This window comes from Gossypium raimondii, chromosome 4, assembly GCF_025698545.1.
Source record: "Gossypium raimondii isolate GPD5lz chromosome 4, ASM2569854v1, whole genome shotgun sequence".
Classification (NCBI taxonomy): Eukaryota; Viridiplantae; Streptophyta; class Magnoliopsida; order Malvales; family Malvaceae; genus Gossypium; species Gossypium raimondii.
In genome coordinates, this window is record NC_068568.1 from 11,505,882 (window position 1) to 11,524,827 (window position 18,946).

At 32.1% G+C, this 18,946-nt stretch overlaps 1 protein-coding gene and 1 long non-coding RNA gene across 7 annotated transcripts; both read right to left on the bottom strand.

The window, feature by feature from the left end:
- Positions 1–2,424: 2,424 nt before the first annotated feature.
- LOC105779040 (wall-associated receptor kinase-like 15) lies at positions 2,425–5,112 on the bottom strand. Its single transcript, XM_012602794.2, has 3 exons — positions 4,392–5,112; positions 3,838–3,897; positions 2,425–3,491 (listed from the first exon to the last, which is right to left on the bottom strand). The coding sequence occupies exons 1-3, from the start codon at positions 5,110–5,112 to the stop codon at positions 2,425–2,427; spliced, it is 1,848 nt and encodes a 615-aa protein (XP_012458248.2).
- A 9,544-nt stretch (positions 5,113–14,656) lies between these two features.
- Positions 14,657–18,199, bottom strand: LOC105780448 (uncharacterized). Of its 6 annotated transcripts, none has more exons than XR_008195123.1 (7): positions 17,913–18,199; positions 17,658–17,719; positions 17,225–17,284; positions 16,580–17,120; positions 15,905–15,985; positions 15,581–15,668; positions 14,657–15,080 (listed from the first exon to the last, which is right to left on the bottom strand). It is a non-coding gene; the product is annotated as an uncharacterized LOC105780448 (long non-coding RNA). The 6 variants fall into 6 exon arrangements; XR_008195122.1 differs by having other exon boundaries at positions 16,580–16,863; positions 16,981–17,284; XR_008195124.1 differs by having other exon boundaries at positions 16,580–16,863; positions 17,898–18,194.
- Between the last annotated feature and the right edge of the window lie 747 nt (positions 18,200–18,946).

Sequence of the window (18,946 nt, forward strand, 5' to 3'; positions counted from 1 at the left end):
CAATTATCCAAAAAAAAATGAAAAGTAATTTTTTTATTGGAAATATGAAAATATACTTGACACAATCGTGCCTTTTTTTTTAAGGAAATGAATGATATAACTATCAATAAATGTAAGTATAACTATCATATATTAACAAGTATGAGTACATGTTCGAGCAATTACAAAATAGAACTAAATTATTACAACAAGATGGACGTAGAACCGAAAATGGTCTATACTAAAACCCACACATACACAAATGTTCATGGCAATCTTTACATGCTTTTGTATGAAGCAAACTAGTTTCAAATTTGTAATAATGTATTTCACTTGGCCAAAGTTATACAATGGTTATAAATAATTAACCAAAACAATGCAAATAACCCTTAAAGTTAAACTTTTCTTGTAATCCAACCACCCTAAAACCCTTGTAAAACCCCATCAAGAAAAATATAAAAACCTAACCATGGTTCAAGGCACAAATCCCAACAAGCTCAATTGGGAAAATCATATAAAAGATGAAGAAAACATTAATGACCTTGCCTTTTCCCCTTTCCCTCCACGCCTAGTCATTGGCCTTGACAAGAAAAGGATAAATAAAGTGATAAAGTACAAGTTGAATGAATATCGTAACAAGGTTATTAAGGTCACATCCACCTTGCGTGTTCGCATCAAGATGATGCAATGGATGATGATAAAGTTAGTAGAAGGCTTACTTGTGTTTCAAGAAAGGACCTTTTTGCATGAAATTAAAGGTTGAAACTTTTTTTCTTCTCTTTGTTTGTGTGTTATTGGTTTATTTACAACTTTAAGGTTTACTTTCAAGAAAGAAAAGACCTTTCAGGTTTTCTTTTGTTTGATATAAATGTGTTAAATTGTGGGATTCTTTTCATTTTTGGATGAAAATTTTATTTTGTTAATATAGTTACTTGTCTCTCAAGATTGTATTTTTGGATTATATTACATTGATGTTTAAAGTCCTCTTTGTTAATAGTTTCTTTTCTCAACATTTAATCATTCATAGGGAAATAGATAGAAGAAAGTAAAGCTAGGGGAGATGATTTAGACCAATTAGGAAGAAAAGGAGGCTTTCTTGTATTGTGTAGGACTTGTCGCAAAAATGGTGACCACTTTACTTCTTGGTGCCCTTACAAGGAACTTGCACCCCAAAACTGAACCATTGAAATATGAAAGGCATTCTTCAATAGATGGGGCTCTTGCTTCTCCTAAAGCCAACATCAACAACTGTGTTCCTTCAAGGTGCAGGAAGGAAGAACATTCAGTGAGGGGCACTGTAAATACTTAATTTTGGCTATTGTTTCAGGAAATTGTGCTACCAAGTTTGAAACAAGTAGTAGTGTCGTTTCACTTTGTATCTCTTCCAAAGCAACAACTGTTGTTTAGAATAATTGTTGTTTAGAACAACTATGTTCAAAATAGGACTTTAGTTAGAATAGTTGTCATCTAGTGTAGTTGTCATTTGAGACTAGCTCTTATTGAGAACAACTAAAATTTGAAGCAACTCTTATTTAGAATTATTGTGTTTCAAGAATAGTTATGTTCAAAAAAACAATTATTTGGAGCAACTTCTATTTAGAGCAATTGTATCACTATAGTAATGCGTCACATAAGGTCTGTCTCGATGAGATGCCCTCACTCTATTGAACTCGTGCGCCTAATGGCACTTGGTCTTTCCATAGAGTTGGGAGGCAAAACCTTGACCGAGGACAAAATTAACCCATTGGGAGTCCACTGATTTTGAGCAAATGACATTTCAAAGACTTCTTTTGAAAAAATCAACCTCCTCTCAATAGGAAAAAAAGATTTAAAAAAAAAACAACATTTGGGTTTTTGAATTTTTTATTTGGGCAGATTGAAACTAGGGATTTGTAATTTCTTTTTACAAATTAAGGTTTTCTTTATTTATTACCTTTTTCATTTTTTTTTTGTAAAATTATGTAGTAAAATATTTATGTGACAACAAAATATGGTAAGATAATTCTCACATCATGAGCCTAAAATCATTAAAAAATCAAATTATTCGACGAAAGTAAAAAAGTTAACCTCATAATTAGATATATACACTTTTTTAAAGAAAAATAGAGGAATAAGACAAATTTATCAAAAGACAAAATAGAAGAACTTTGAATGTGAAAATACTAAAAAAGATAAAATGGGAAGTTGGGTTTTGTATATTTTAGCTAGGTTTGAGATCCAACAAACATAAGGGTTCAAGTAATGAGACAAGCATTAATTACTGGGATGGAAAAAGTAAATTAAGAATTTGTCCATAAACTAATACTACTATTGGCAACAAGAGACAAAAAAATTATTAACCACATGGTTGATACAAATTAAAACTGTTGTCAACATTTCTTTTATTCTGTAATTGCTAAATGTTCTGCAACTGTCGGCTAAGATAGAACCACTTCCATTGAGAGTTTAACCTTCAAGCACTTCACTTGAAACAGCACTCAAAATACTCTCAATCTCTTTCGCAACTGATTTCATCGAAGGTCGATTCTGCTTTCTCTCATTCAAACATGATTCTGCTAAAAACCCTAGAGCTTTCATTGTCTCTAATTCTATTTTACCAGCTTCTTGTTTAAGACAAGGATCAATAACATCCATGAATCTTTCTTCTTTGAGGATTTTCCTTGCGAAAACCACTAGGTTCACATCTTCTTCTCCTCTGTTAAAATCAATGGCTTTCTTGGAAGTTAACAGCTCCAACAAAACTACTCCGAAACTGTACACATCGCTCTTATCGGTCAGTTGGAAGTTAAGGTAATACTCGGGGTCGAGATAACCTAAAGTGCCTTGAGCACAAGTTGTAACATGACTGACATCACTGAAACCCAACCTGGAAATCCCGAAATCAGAAACTTTAGCATCAAGGTTTTCATCTAATAAAATGTTGCTCGATTTTACGTCACGGTGGTATATAGGTGGAACCACGGAAGAATGGAGATAGGAAAGACCCTGTGCTGTCTGGTAGGCAATGCAAAGCCGGCGGTGCCATGAGAGTGTCACCTTTTTACCTGGGAAGATCTTATGAAGATGATCAAAAAGGGTTCCATTGGGGATGTACTCATAAATCAATAGAGGTTGCTGAAGCTCAACGCAACAGCCAAGGAGTTTGACTAGGTTTCTATGGTTAACTTGGCAAAGGATTCGGACCTCATTGATGATTTGATCAATACCGTTGGCGTTCCCAAGCTTGGCTCGCTTCACAGCTATGCTAGTTCCATCATCAAGAATGCCCTTGAAAACCTCACCGAAGCCTCCTGAGCCAAGGAGGTTGTCTTTGGAGAAGTTTTTTGTTGCCTTGGCTATCTCTTTGATAGTGAAAAATTTGGCCAGTTTGCCACTATTGGAGCTTAAAAGATCTCTATGTGCCTTGGTTAAACTCATTTCAGCTTCTCTCTCGCAGTTCTTCCGTTGCTTGTAGGCTATAATAATGGTAATAATGAGTCCAACTATTATTACACCTGCTGCAAAGGCTGCACCTACACAGTACAATAATACCATAAATTAGTAATTGCATACTGAGTTGGATTGTATTTTGTCTATTTTATTCAAAAAATAATAAATTAATTATTGTACATTATATTAAAGAATAAATTTTGTTAAAATTTTTATCCATTTATTTGGTTAAAATTGATCTTTACACTCAACATGAGGTATACATGGTACGCCACATATCAATGTTTGATTATTTAGTTAGTCATACCAATTTTTAATAATACAAATGAAAAAAATTTTAACAGAAAAAATATTAATTAATCTAATATATAAGAATTAATTCTTTAATCGTAAAATTAAAATACAAATTTTAGAGGGGTTGACATTTACCTCCAACTATGGATTTCTTCTTTTCATTCTTGCAACGTCTCCCTTGTGCACATTTCACATCTATGATGAAAAGATACAAAAGTTCAATGTCTTATACAATTTTAAGTTAGTTGGTCTCACTGCAGCTTATCTGAGAACAATATATTATAAAAGTTATTAGTTGACATTTCTTCATGCCAGGTTTTAACAACCGTAAAACTAAGTTTAAGATGGTGATGTTTCCAACATTGTTCTAATCGAACTAAAGGATTCTTGGGCAGAGTTTGTAGGCGTTTGCACATGTGGCCAGCTTAGCAACTTGCAATTTCAAATTACTGTGCGAAATTTAAAGAAGATCTTCCAGATCCCGGTTCATGTCAGTACTACGCCTTAAACTGATTTTAACTCCACATGCATATTCACGTACTTTGAGAGGAAAAGGTGTCACTTTAGGTACAAAATTTGCTATGTTTTTTGAACTATTCAAGCACAGAAAATCTCTATTAAACCATCCCCTTTTTTTACATTTACAGAGATAAAAAAATAAAATGTTAAAGAAGAAGTTTTATACTGACCTTGACAAATACCTTGAATGGAGTTCCATTGAAACCCTCGCTTGCATAAGCACCTTCTTTGTCCAGCATTAACCAGATCCGGCAAGCACATTGAATTCACTAAATCATTGCAATCGTCGGGGAGCTTACATTCCGGTTCTCGCGGGGATAACCACTCTATCTCCAACCCTGGCACAGGCCACTTACTGACAGGCAAATTCATATCCAAATTCACAAAACTTTGATAAGCTGAACATCTTTCAGGACGAACCCTGATCCTGTAAGTATGCATGGTACCCCCAGTAACATACCAACAGCAAATTGGCAATGCCCCACAATTGGCTTTAGCCTCTGGATTGCCCCTGATGTAATCGTGACAAACGCTTGTTGAGCTACAATTGAGAGCTACATATTCTTGGAGGACCGTGGCGCTACAATTCATGATCATGACTGTATTGGCGCTTGTGATGTTAAAGGGAAGCTTTTCGTCCAACTGAATCCCCTGGGTTCCAAAATCAGCTGCCATACAAGTATTCTTGGCCAAACCTGGGGGACGGATGATCAGTGTTTTAGTTATTGGATTAATAGAAGTAATCTTGTAGGATGATCCATTGTAAGCATCCAACCAGAGTGTCCCCACAATACACTGTACTTTGTACCAGGGGTCACCGCAATCTGGTCCGGTGCTAAGCGGATATGGAACCGGAATTCGGCCACATTTGGGGCAGAGCTTCAACGCCATGACAGTAATACAATCTCTGGAGAGCAGCATTACCATTGTAATAAGAATCGAAAGAGGTAGCATTGTCTTCTCCTCTTCTTTTCTTCATTAAAGGCTAGAGTGAATTCCAAGTAAAATATATACTAGTAGCAAGCTTGAATTGACCGTGGCTTTTACCATTAATTTATGGGTTTTACTGTATGGTTCTATTTAATCTCGTACCTGACAAATAGGACAATTTTTTTCTTCCAACGCACTTTATAGGGTTCTCTCTCCACATTATATTGGAGGATATACCGATAAAATGGGGACAATGTACCCTACTAATTAAGAATCTTATGTATATAATTAATATTTACTTAAGTTCGTAAGGGGTGAACATGCTTACCTGCCCTTTAACATATAAAAAAGAAAAGAAAAAGATTATTAAACTCATTTTTTTGGTACCCATATTTTTCCGAAGAAATCAAGAAATTGAAACTGCGCAGTGCCGATGGTTGGACCAATTTATTGTTTAGTTCTTAGGGAATTAACTATCATATCGTGCTAGCTGTATAAACACCAAATCTAATGAATTAATTAATTATCATTTCTTTTGTCTTTTCTCTTCAGCTTTCTTGGATATTATCAAACATTGCTACCAGTACCACAACATTGAAAAGAGAAAGGAGCTTGTAAATTGCAATTTACGGCTATTCCTTCAAAGCTTAAAAGCAAGCCGTAGGTCCCTAGAGTACTTTTAAGGAAAAATAAATCTACACACCATTTCACATGAAAAACCAACATTTTATGGAATGCCTATAAAATGACATTTTTAGAATTGAAACTAAACTCAAATCCTTTGTTTTCTTTCTCTTTATTTCTTTAGTTACATTAAGTAAAAGCATGATAGATCATTAAGGCCAAGCAACGAACTTCTGACGTTCAGATGCTTATTGTGCCAGTTGCTTAACAAGTGCGGAGCATGGGTGAGCACTCTGTTCATAGAAAATCCAAATGCAAGATATCTAAAAGAATAGGCTCCAACTTACAGTGTAAGATTATTTGTCCTCTAAGCACTAAGCAGTTTATAAATGCAACAATCGATGTTTAGCCATGATAACCTTAGGAGAACCAGATGCTATGTAATTTGGAATCGACTCAAAACAATTTGATTCCCAAGTGTATCTAACAGCAGAGTTGCTCTCCCATACTTGTACCGACCCCTATCCCGGACAATTCCCAAACTGATGAAAAAAGGAGTTAGATCGCAAATGTCCAGACACCATATGTGCAACATTCGCACTACTTGGAGTCTGATTTGGACGCGTAAGTAACATCATATTTCAATTGTATACTTATTAATCCTTTCCACCACATTCACTAGATCAAGAACTATCCCGTTAAAAAAGGAATTCATTCCTAATTTTCCACAGAAACCGTACAACAATGACACAGGATCTATAGAACAGCGCTTGGACGTTCTCTTATCAAAATCATTTAATCAAAATCGAATGCATGGTCTTATATGAGTTACCTAGAGGTATTCAACAACAACACTAATATTTTATCCAAACCAATCTGCTTTCACCATGAAATAAGTTTGGAATAATTACTCAGATGCTCTTTATCAGAATTGAAGCTTCTTGTGGAATCCTCATAATTCCATGCGACACACAAGGACTTCTTTTTAAAAGTGTTTGCAGACTCTGCTTGAATGTGCCCAAGTTCATGACATTCATGATACTTGATCCCCTTGTTCTTGTCTTTGACTTCTTCATTGATAATCACTCTTTTGGATCTTCCCTTTTTAGCATTTTTAAAGGTTTCAAATTTCTGATTCCTTCTAGATTGTTTCTTAAAAGTCTTGCTGAAGTTCTGAGTCAGTAAAGCTTTTTGTTTTTACAGCTGTTATATAGGAATGCTTTGATCGGTGGGCACTGCTTCAGTCACTTGTAAAAAATGTTCTTTTCTCTTTTGATCTTGCTCCTCTTTGTTTCATCTAGATTAATCTCAAAGGTCTGTAAAGATTCAACCAATTCATCAATACACATAGCATTAATGTCTTTTGCTTCCTCGATAGCTGTTGCTTTGGTACTAAATCTTTTAGGCAAGGATCGAAGAACCTTTCTAATAGCTTTGAATTCGAGTGCTTATATCCAAGGGTGAAATCTTGATTGGATAAATCACAAAGTTTGCCATAAAATTCGCCAATCGTCTAGTTCTCCTACATCCTTAAGGTTTCGAACTTTGTAGTAAGCATTTGCAAGTTTGACTGCTTCATGTTAGGGAACTTTGGGCCCTATACAAGTTTCGGTTGGACTGAGTTTAACGCATTTGATTATGACATGTTTGACAAACAATAGCATAAATCAAGTAGAGATCATAGTCACCCAATCGACTTCCTTGAATTGGTATGATAATTATTTGATTTATTAAAGGAAAATTTTCAATGACTTATCAGCTATTTTAAAGGAGAATATTTTGGTGCTCTTTGAACCTATAAATAGGTGTCATTCTCCCTAGGAATTATCAAGTTTTAAGAGTTACATCACTTCTTAGTTATATCAAGTTTATGTTTTGAGCCTAAAAATTAAGTGATGTAACTCTTTTATTTATATTTATTGGAATACTATAAATATATGAAAATGTTCCAACAATCTCCCATTATTTTCAAAATATTTTAGATTTTGATAATCTTATAAATCAATTCGCATAAATGAATTCACTTAGTGAAAACATGTTATAGTTAATCGATTTGGTAGACTAAGCTTTGAACCAACTATTCCATTTGATTAACCAAACACATCTCACACAATAATTTCAACACTAGTCAATCCATAGTATCTAGGGACACTATTATGGTCTGATACATGCATAAATGGGGTGAAATTTATTAAATTACATTCATCGAAATTGCCAATTTTCAAGTTTGAGAAATCAGTAGACTTACGATGACTTTTTGGATGGGATCCAGGAATTTCTGGGTTGAGATGTCGACATGGAATTCGAAGATCAATTTCCAATCTTCGAAACACACTTTGAATCACTCGATTTTGAGTTCGGGAGCTCAAGTTATGACCGTTTTAGTGAATACTACGCGAGCAGAATTTCTAGACATTATTATGACGGGAATTACGAGTTTCGGACTTTTAACTCGAGTTTAAATCATATTGGGTTTAAGTTTTGGACTTAATTTTTATTATATATGAACTCAATATTGTATTTATCAGCTCTTATTATTTTATTATTTTTATTACGAATTTTTATAATTATTAAATATTTTTGTTATTAAAGAGTTTTATATTAATAAGAAAATTTTGTTTAAAACTACTTCTTGTTTAGATTAATTAGAGTTTTAGTATACTTTAGAGTTTTATTTGGATGTATTTAACTAGCCTATATAAAGGCTTCTTCATTATTTATTAAGGATACAGTTGTTTTCATTAATAAAGTTTTCAACTCTAAGAGTTTGTTTCTTTTGCAAGATTTCTTTCTTATTATTTTTAGAAGTAGTTTTCTTCTCGATTTTCTTAAAGGAGTCGTGGGAATTCATTCTTCACCCTTCAATTTGCCAAAGATTATTTATTTGAGGGCTGATTAGAGTCATTAATTGAGTTTGTTGGGATTTATATCTCAATGGGTTCAATTGGACATTTATCCTTCTATCCATCATATCCATCAGTTTACTCGTCCATCTTTCACTTTGTTCTTTTTTTTTAATTTCTATTTCTTATTTATTTATGATTTTTATTTTTTTATTCTCAAATTTCTTCTTTACTATTTTTGAAATATTTATTACTAAATTTGTTTATTTCTTCTTTTCAAATCATATCCAAATCTTTACTTCTTGAGTCAAACAACTTGAATTCGATCCTAATCCGCTTCTTCCGCTCTAATTCCATATCATGGTCATTTGTCCATGTCCTCTTTTCATGAGTATTGTTAGAGCCAAGCCCTTAAGCTTCTAAAAGCTGTCACACTTCAAACTCACATAAGTAGATCCCATCAAGAGTGTTCCCATTGTAAGAGCCCATTTTTGCCCGGCCCGAGCCCAAATATTAAAACCATAATATAAAAAACATATATATAAAAATAAAAAATATATAAATAAAATGTCCAGTAATGTCCATTTACATCTAAAACCCGCTAAGCCCAATACCAGCCCAATACCTAAACTACCCAAACACTGTCCCAAGCCCCATCTAGCCCAACTATCATGGCCCAACGACGCCCGACATCAAGAACCCCTAGCAACAGCCCCCTCCCAGCGCCGCAGCAGCCTCACAACACATCACCTTCGGCTCTCCCCTCGCACGTGCTGGCCTCCTCACACACACTGCCACACGAGCCTCCGTACATGCGCGCCCGCGCATCTCTGTACCAGTACCTGCAGATACACACATGAGAGGCAACAAGGCAAAAAGGGGGCAAAAGCAGAATAGCAGAAAAAAAGGAGATATTTTTAGAAAAAAAATTCTTGTAAATTTTGATTTGATTTCCGGCTATATAAAAGCCGTTTTGGAATTTGTAAAAGGATCTTTTTTACGCATTCAATAGGCGAGATCGAATACAAAAAAAAAATATTCAAAGAAATTTTGAAAGGTGATTCACGATTTTTTTTTCTTTCTCTGCGTTTCTTACTGTTTTCTTTTTCCTTTTTCTCTTTTTTGGTTCTCTTTTCTGTGCTTGTTTGATTCATTTTTTAATAAAAGAATGAAAAAAAAAGATTAGAAGGCAGAGAAGTTACCTGGTGGTCGGATCCTTGCCCTCTCCGTCGTCATCGGGGTGTGGGCTAGGTCCGAAGAGTCCTTGAACGGACGAACGCAGAGCGACGCAAAGTGCTTAGGTTTTAGTTAGTTTTCTTTTGTTTTCAAATAACATATTAGTTTTAGATTAGGGTTTTTTTTATTTTTTTTTTACGTTATTTATTGATACGGCGCCGTTTTAGCCTCAGCGACCCGCGCGGTGACCCGATCCAGGGAAGGATCCGCGCACTTTGGGCGTTTGGTTTATTTGCGCGCCAGGTCCTCCAGTTTTGCATCTCGGTTCAATCTAGTTTTTATCGTTCTTTTAAATTAGGCCACCTATTTTACTGTGAATTTCATTTCGGTCCTCATGCAACGCAGCATTTTTGGGGATGGGATATTTCCCATTTCGGTCCCCCATGTTATTCGCGCGTTGCACGGGGGCCCTTTTTAGGCTTCATTTATGTTCTTCCCCAGTAATCCTGTTTTAGTTGCAATTTAGTCCCTTTCATATTTGTTTTCTTTTTTTATCAATTATTTTAAAAATAATATTATTATGATTTATTAATCCTACTATTATTTGTATTATTATTTAAACTTGTCACGTTTTTGGGTAAGTTCGATATAATTGGTGCACATTCATTAATAGTTTTACAATGTTTTTTAATTTCTCTTTATACATTTTTATGTTTTAGAAGATTTGCATGATAATATTCTTACACAATAGTGTTATATATATATATATATATATATACACCCACACGCATGCTTTAGAATTAAATTATTTTATTGATTATGTATTATTATAATTATTGACCTTAAGGGCTTTTTAAATATGTTTATACGTTTCTCTTAAACCAATTTTTTTATATATACGAATTATTTCTTTTAAATTAATTTTTACATTATTATATATTATTACTTGTATTATTATTAGACTTTTCAGTTCATATACATGTTATTTATTTAGATTAAAGTATGTAGGTTATTTGATATATTACATATATATTTATTTATTTACTTTAAAATTCATTTTAATAACATAATTTCACATAGTATTTCTTTTTATGTTTCGTTAAACCTTTTCAAACCCATACATATATTGTTTATGATAATTTTTTTTGCATGTAATTTATTGTATATTAATGATTCTCAATTTCCTCTTTTGCATGTTATTCATTTTTTATTTTTCTATTGTAAAGCTTGTTCGTATTAACTATTTGATATTCCTTTTAATTCTTTAGCTTTAAATATTAATGTTTATCCAACATAATATGAGATTCTTACTATTGTTATATTGTATTGTTTATTTACATTGGTTGATTGTTTGACATTCATTAGTGTGCGTTTTAGTTTATGAATCATCATTTCGTATGGTACATTATTATACAATCGTTTTTATCCGTTCAAAAGATTACGTTTTATATCATTTAAGTGTCGAAATCAACTTATTCAAAAAAAAACTTTTAAGATAATGCAAAGTTCGATATTTGAAATCTTTGAAGGAATTGAGCCCTAACGTATTGGGTTCCAATTTTCTCGTCGAATCTAAATAATCGAATTTTTTTTCAAACATACAAATTTCAAATAAAAATCCATTTTCGGGAATTCGACATGTTGTGTCCTAACGCATTGGATATGACGTGTTATTTTCTCGAGACGAGGATTTAAAAAAATAAAGGCAATGTTCGATATTTAGGAATTTTGTGAAATCGAACACTAACTTACTGGGTTTTGATTTTTTTTCATTTAACCCAAATAATCGGATATCCTTCTCAAAATGCATAGGTTTTAAAAGTCAAGAGATAAATTTAATTTTGAGGATTTAAAATGTTGCACTCTAACTTACTGAGTGTGACGATTTATTTCTTTGAAATAAGTGAATCTCATCTTCTAATTCATTTTATTCAAAATAAAATGATCGTATTTTAAAATTTTTTCAAAATTTTAACATTAAGACATTAAACAATCGATTCGGTACCAATTTTGGGCGTTACGAGGGTGCTAACCCTTCCTCGTGCGTAACTGACTCCCGAACCTTTTTTTTTCTCTCAAAATTCGCAGACCAAAAAAATCATTTTAATGGTGAATCGGTCACACCTTAATAAAAGATCGGTGGCGACTCTCGTTTTCATTTTAAAGTCGATCCCTGTTTTTCAAACTCAAAGAAATGGTTTCGACACCCATAATTATAACGCTCTAACATATTTATGTTATGGCTCCACTAAGAATACATTACTTATCCTACCCTTACCATTAGGGGTACCTAGCACTTTAATCTTAGGATGGATTTATTTATATGTTGGAAAAAATCTGGTTTGAAAACATTTTTCTTGCACAACGAAAAATTAAAATTTTAAAAATTGACCCGGTTTATGATATTTATAGCAATAATCGTACTTGTTTTTCGAATAAGCGGATTGTTGATGTTTTCTGGCTTTCAACCAAACAATTTTCTCCGCTATTATCGTATCACGAATTGCTTCGAATGTGGGTTCGAACCAATTGAATCAAACTTAGAATTAGAGAAAAAAAATTCTTTTGGGGTGAAAACAAAAATTCTCTCTTCTTTAATAGAACTGGTAGAATTACTATTCTGAAAAAAATATATTTAATAAATAAGAATAAATTCTCTCTATTTTTCGGCTGAGTAACAATCTCTTAAAGTTGTGTGAATAGCTCGACCCATGCCATCTGTTTATAGGGAGAGAAGGTAGAATCCTTGTTGAATTATAAATGTTTATTTCAAATAGAAAAACAACTTCCTAGTCCAACTAGGAAAGTGAGAGGGGCTAATAGGGTGTGCTTTCCCTCATATGTATTATGATGGATTTGGGCATCTCATTGTATTAGGCCCAATTATATGTGTTTTTAGATTTTTAACCTAGCACTTTATAATTTAATCTAACCCAATACATATTTTTTCTATTTTCTAAAATAAACATTAATTTTCCAATTAAATAATTTTCTTATCTCAATTTTATCCTTAGTAAAATTATGATGATTTTACCCCTAGTAAAATTTTCAAGAAAATATATTCAACATTTCAAAACTAAACTTGTTAACCATGACCGAATGATTTATTTTCATTTTCGAGCTTTAAAACAACTCAAAAATATAAACTTATCCTTCCGGTCATTTCTAAGTAACCCATGCACATTTGCAAATGAATTGTTTCTCGTTTCTCATTTTCATTTCCATTTCAAGAAAACCACATTCATTTCCAAATTGTTGACACCATTTTTTGATAAAAACGGGGTCGACTTGGGTTTTGAAAAAATGAAAACGAAAACGGGAGTCGCCACCAATCTTTTTTTGATGAGGTGTGATCGGGTCACCTCGTAAAAGGGGTTGTTTTTAATAAACAATTTAATTTTATTAAAACAACGAGTTTGGTCCACGAAATTCAGAAAAACGGGTACGGGAGTCGGTTAGGTGCGAGGAAGGATTAGCACCCTCGTTACGCCCAAAATTGGTACCTAGTTGATTAGTTAATGTCTTAATGTTAAAAAATTAAAAACTTTGGAGAATTTAAACTACGATCCTTTATTTATAAAAAAGGGAAAGACTTATAAATCAAGTTACACGTTAAGACTCTCTCATTTCAGAAAGAGAAAATGTCACACCCAATGCATTAGGGCACGATATTTTACTTCTTCAGAAATGAGCTCGTCTAAAAACTTGCACAATACAATTTAAAAAAGGTATTTGATTGTTTAAGTCATATGAAAAAATTGCAACCCAATACGTTAGGGCACAATTTTGCAAAATATTAAACATCGAATATTGCGTTTATTTTGAAAAATCCTCGTCTCGAGAAAACAACGTGTCATATCCAATGCGTTAGACATAACGTATTGGATTCTCGATAATGAGTTTTTTTATTATATTTTTGTTTTAAAGAGCACTCTCGATTATTTAGATTCAACAAAGAAAATTGGAACACAATACGTTAGAGCTCAATTCTTTCAAAGATCTCAAATACCGAGTATTGCTTTTATTTTGAAATTTTCCGTTTTTTGGCAAACCCGAGTGAAAATGGATGTAAAACCATGATAATGATGATAATGTAAATAAATAATGCGAGCGAAACAAAAGATAATTAAATAATAAGACTAATGTAAAAACAATCATGCAGGCATAATAGCAAATAATAAATGATGAAAACTAAAGCAAGAAAAATAATAGTAACGGACATGTGAATAAATGAGCAAAATTAACAACATTATAAAATATAAAGATATATATATATATATATATATATATATATATATATATATATATATATATATATATACATCTAAAATTATGAAAATATGAAAACATATGCATGTATACATAAAAATTATTATACATGAAAAATTATGTAAGTATATATGCACATACATGTATATGTATATAACCATCATCAAATATATAAAAGTATATATATATATATATGTAAGTATTTATGAATCGTAAAATATAAAGAATATAAACAAGATATATATTGAAAATATAAGCACTACACAAAAACAGGTTTTTATCGGCGGTTTTTTTGGCCTTTAGCGGCACTTTTATAAAAACGCCGCTAAAGGCTAGGACCTTTAGCGGCGCTTTTACCACAAACGCCACTATGGAGAATGACCTTTAGCGACGCTTTTTCACAAACGCCGCTAAAAACATGACTTTTAAAAAAATTAATTAAATAATATTTATTTCTATCATAAATATTATATTATGTTTTATTTTTGAAATTTAAACTTTAAACTATATACTTTTAAGGATAAAAAATATTAAATTAAAATTTCTATTAAAATTTTAACTTAAAGCTAAATATAAAAATTAATGAATTTAAATTAAGAAAATTAAAACAAGATACATTCTATATTAGAATTACATAAGAAAATTGTTTACATTCTATATTAGAATTACATAAGTTCTGACCGCATTTAGTATAGTTCCTTAATCTTAAAGATATTTCAAAAGACAACAATTTCGCAAAAAAGGGTACAATATTTAATATAAGTGCAACAACAAGCACATTATTTATCATAACCTTCTCCAGGCTCTGTACATCCTCCAAGCTGGAAATCCATCTCAATTCTGAAATCTTAAACGTCAAAACTGGTAATCAGCATGCAAACAACGTGGCTGTATAACTTCAGCAATACAAACAACGTGGCTGTATAACTTCAGCAATAAGTTATGCTGTCATCAAACTATGCCTCAAATCAAAGATATAGGTTACCCATCCACATAGAGAAATGCATGTATCTCATTCTGCCAAATACATTAGAAAATTTGTGGTGAGGAGAAACCAAAAAAAATCATAAATTGTAAGAACAGATTATGCCTGGAGTATATGCTTCTATGCCACCTTAACTAGAAACTATTTCACAGGATTGATTGCCAAATACTCAAGCATACACTTAGACATCAAGTTTTGAACCAAAAAAATTGGAGCCAAGAGAATAGGAACAATAAATCTTCTCATAATCAGCATATGGTGATTTAGTTATGTTGCTGCTTACTATTTTCCATACACACTTCTTCTCTTTGCTTCAAATTCCAAATTCCAAACACACTATAAGGATTTAGAAGATGTTTTCACCAAACCCTTATTTCTTAATTTTTTTAAAACTGAATTCTTTTTTTTCCACCCATTTGTTTCAAGTATGAAATGATATAATTTTTTTAGTATCTATCACAATAACCTTTACTAAGAATTGAAACTAAATTTCTTAATTTTGAACAAAACTGAAAGTTCAATTAAATGATACCTTGGTGGATCGCCAAATCTTTCAATTCCTTGCCCTCATATCTAGTTCCCTTAAGTTGATGACTAAATCTTCCCCTTGTCTGTGCATACTAAAAAACAAAAACCAAGAAAAATTAGCAATCATAAGTATTGTCTAAAATTTAGTAACTGACATTTTCTAAAATTCAGCAGATGCAGAAAAGTTTAGACAAGATAATTGAGTACTAGTCTCATATGATGATTCATAGTTCAGCTCCACATTGTCCCATTGCTATATCATCATGCTTTATTTTCTATTACAGAACTCCTTTAATTATGGTCAAGGAAAGGTTGAATCTTCTGTTACCTCCATGAATGCTGAGGAAATCATCGCCCGAATCAGATTCAAGAATACTAATTGAATCAAACCAAAGATCCTCTTAGCAAGCTACAGCAAAAAAGAAACTTCTTTTGGTCAACTTTGATTTCCATTACTAGCATATACTAAAATCTAGTGCGCAAGAACCAAAAGACACAATCCTCTTAGTAGGAATCTTTTTTGGAAAAAGGAAAGGAAATTTAGAACCGAAAACACCATGGAATCATGACAAAAACTTGGTTTTTAAGACAGTTCATTGCACAGAATGAAAAGTTAACTGGAAAGTATAAGGAGACCAACTATGTTACTTCAACTATTCGTTTTTCTTCAAGTACACATGGTTGAAAAATATTTAGACATGTGTAAGAAGGCATGATCCTCCACATATATGGAAAAAATTTTAATTTTTGAGCATACCTGTATTGTACATATACTTGGAGAAATAACATAGAGTACCAAAATGCTTATTGTATACTATCATTTACATTAGTTCCTTTTTAACAAAGTATTTATCACAGAACATGATCGGAAGTTATAGCAATTCTGAAAATATAAGTCCCTTCGATTTTGGAAAATAATTTATACCCTTTCTTCATAAGTTTTTCGTAACCTACTATATTATTCAGCAAAGATTATTAACATTGATGAAAAGAAATGATATACCATTTGTATCAATTTGACTAAGATGCCACTGAAATTGAGTGAAATTGAATGTTGAGCTCGAAACCTCCGATCTTCTACGAGTAGTGGTTGCACCATTCTCCATATGTAAATATTCACTAACAGCTCTATCTGTTACATGAGCATCACTATTCCTTTTCTTGGTTCCATCTGTGATGGAACGGGAAACCTTCCTGCGGTGTTTTCGGAATCGACGATGGGGCCTTCTCAAATTCTTGATTCTTTCAGCAGGTGCTGATACACAACTCCCCATTAAGACTGCTTAACTGCAGAGCCCGGGTTTGACCCAAAATTTTTGTTAAGAAAGAGAGTAATTTTGTGATATATGTGTCTTTTGCATAATGTGATGTAAGTGTGTGTACAAGTCCAAGTAAAAAAGAAACCTGAGTCAAGAGCTGAAAAAATTTATTTGGTGTCATTGAAAAATCTTAGGAGGATGGTGATATATGAAGCAATATTTCTCCCTCTAACTCACAAAAATTTCAGAAGCATAAGAGCAAATAGAAAAGCCAAGAATACATGCCTGCGTTTGAGTGTGAGGAGAGGAATGGCAACTTCAAATGAGTTAAAAGTGAACAAATATCAATTGGATGCAGAAACTAGTAGTTAATGGAATAAGCAGATTACCACGTCAACATTGAATCGTTCAATCCCAGCCAGAATCTGTGGTGCTAGAAACAGATCTGCCTGCAAACAAAGTCAACAGGCCATATTTATGTATTATTCAGAACATTTCAAAATAAATAGTTTTAGATATTTCTTATTCTACAGTACATTAGGAGTGAACTTCTAAAAGGGTTTCATAACAAGCAACAGAAGATGATATTAGCTAAGTCAAACAGAACTTAGATCTATGGCTAACTCATTTCATCTGAAATCCAAAGGCATATATAGTTCAGGGGCAGAATGGCATCTAGATGATGCCTGATTTACATTTTCCTAATCACATATTGCTGCAGGAAGCACCCCCTCAAAAAAAATAAAAATAAAAATAAAAATAAAATAAAATCAAACCACATTAATTCAAAGGCATGTATAAACAGGAGAGAATGAAACTAACCATGGAAACTTCATCTCCAGTCATATATTTTCGAGCATGATCTTTTAACAGCTTCTCAAGCACTGAAACAAAGAAGCATTAATCAAATCGATATGCTAGATCTATTAGAGGAAACAATAATCTTGATGGCATTTAATCTTAGTAAAAGAGTAAAAGTAGAAAACTATGAGACCCAAGAATAACTTGAAAATTGTAGAACAAAACAAAAAAGAAAACAAAAAGAAAAATGAGGAAAATAACATTCTATCAGGCGACCTCTTCTTCGTTGCTCCCTTTTGAATTAGGCGACCTCTTCTTGTTCTCCACGAAGAACGGAGAGTTTCCTGTGAACAAATTCCCATTCCCACTTCTTTTACTCTCACCAAAATTCAATATCTCTCTGGATTCAGGTTTCAACAAATGAGAAGATGAATTCCCATTCCTCACACTGCTACTCTCATCAAAGAAGATGAATCGTCTTTCGTGCCTCCATTTTAGAGGGAAATGTGGGATTTTTTCATTTTTGGGTTTTAGGGGGGAAATTTAGGGAAAAATCAACGCCAATTTTTTTTTAAGTAAAATGAATTTTGTGGCGTTTTTATAAAAAATGCAGCAAAAAATTATTTTATTTGGAATAAAATGACATTGTTTTGTTATATAAAATGACGTTATTTTTTAAAGTAAAATTATTTTTTGTATGTTTTTTTATAAAACGCCATTATTCTTATTTTTTATGCGTTTTTCATTAAAACGCCGCAAAAATTATTTCATTTGGAATGAAACGACACTGTTTTGCTATATAAAATGGCGCTATTTTTTTAAAGTAAAATTATTTTTTGTGGCCGCAAAAAATTATTTCATTTGGAATAAAACGACATTTGTTTTGCTATGCTAAAATTTTTTATTTTGTCTCGCTAAAATTATTAGTTAAGTAATTTTATAAAACATTTATTATTACTATTTTTATAAATTGATTTTTATAAAATAAAAAACTAAGTACTCTCAAAATAAATATTTTATATTTTAATAAGAAAACAAATGATAAAATAACTGTAATTAATTATTAAGTTAGAATTATCCAATATAAGCAATCAATCTCTCACATATCAATTTCTATTAAAGATTGAGATGTTAATCATGATTTTAAATTATTCTTTTCCGATCTAATCTCTATTTTATTAGAGATATTTTTTCTAACTAAAATATAATTACTATTATTTTGCTTTTATTTATTTATTTATCAATAAATAGTTACCTATCCATATCAATCATTACTTTTATTTATCTATTTATCAATTTTTAAATCTAAT

What these genes read in the sequence shown, in the direction of transcription:
- LOC105779040 (XM_012602794.2), bottom strand. Translation starts at nt 5,112, where the DNA reads ATGGCGTTGAAGCTCTGCCCCAAATGTGGCCGAATTCCGGTTCCATAT. An exon ending in CATTCAAGGTATTTGTCAAG is followed by an intron (nt 3,898 to 4,391) that starts GTCAGTATAAAA and finishes TTTTCATCATAG; the next exon opens with ATGTGAAATGTGCACAAGGG. An exon ending in GAAGAAATCCATAGTTGGAG is followed by an intron (nt 3,492 to 3,837) that starts GTAAATGTCAAC and finishes TGTACTGTGTAG; the next exon opens with GTGCAGCCTTTGCAGCAGGT.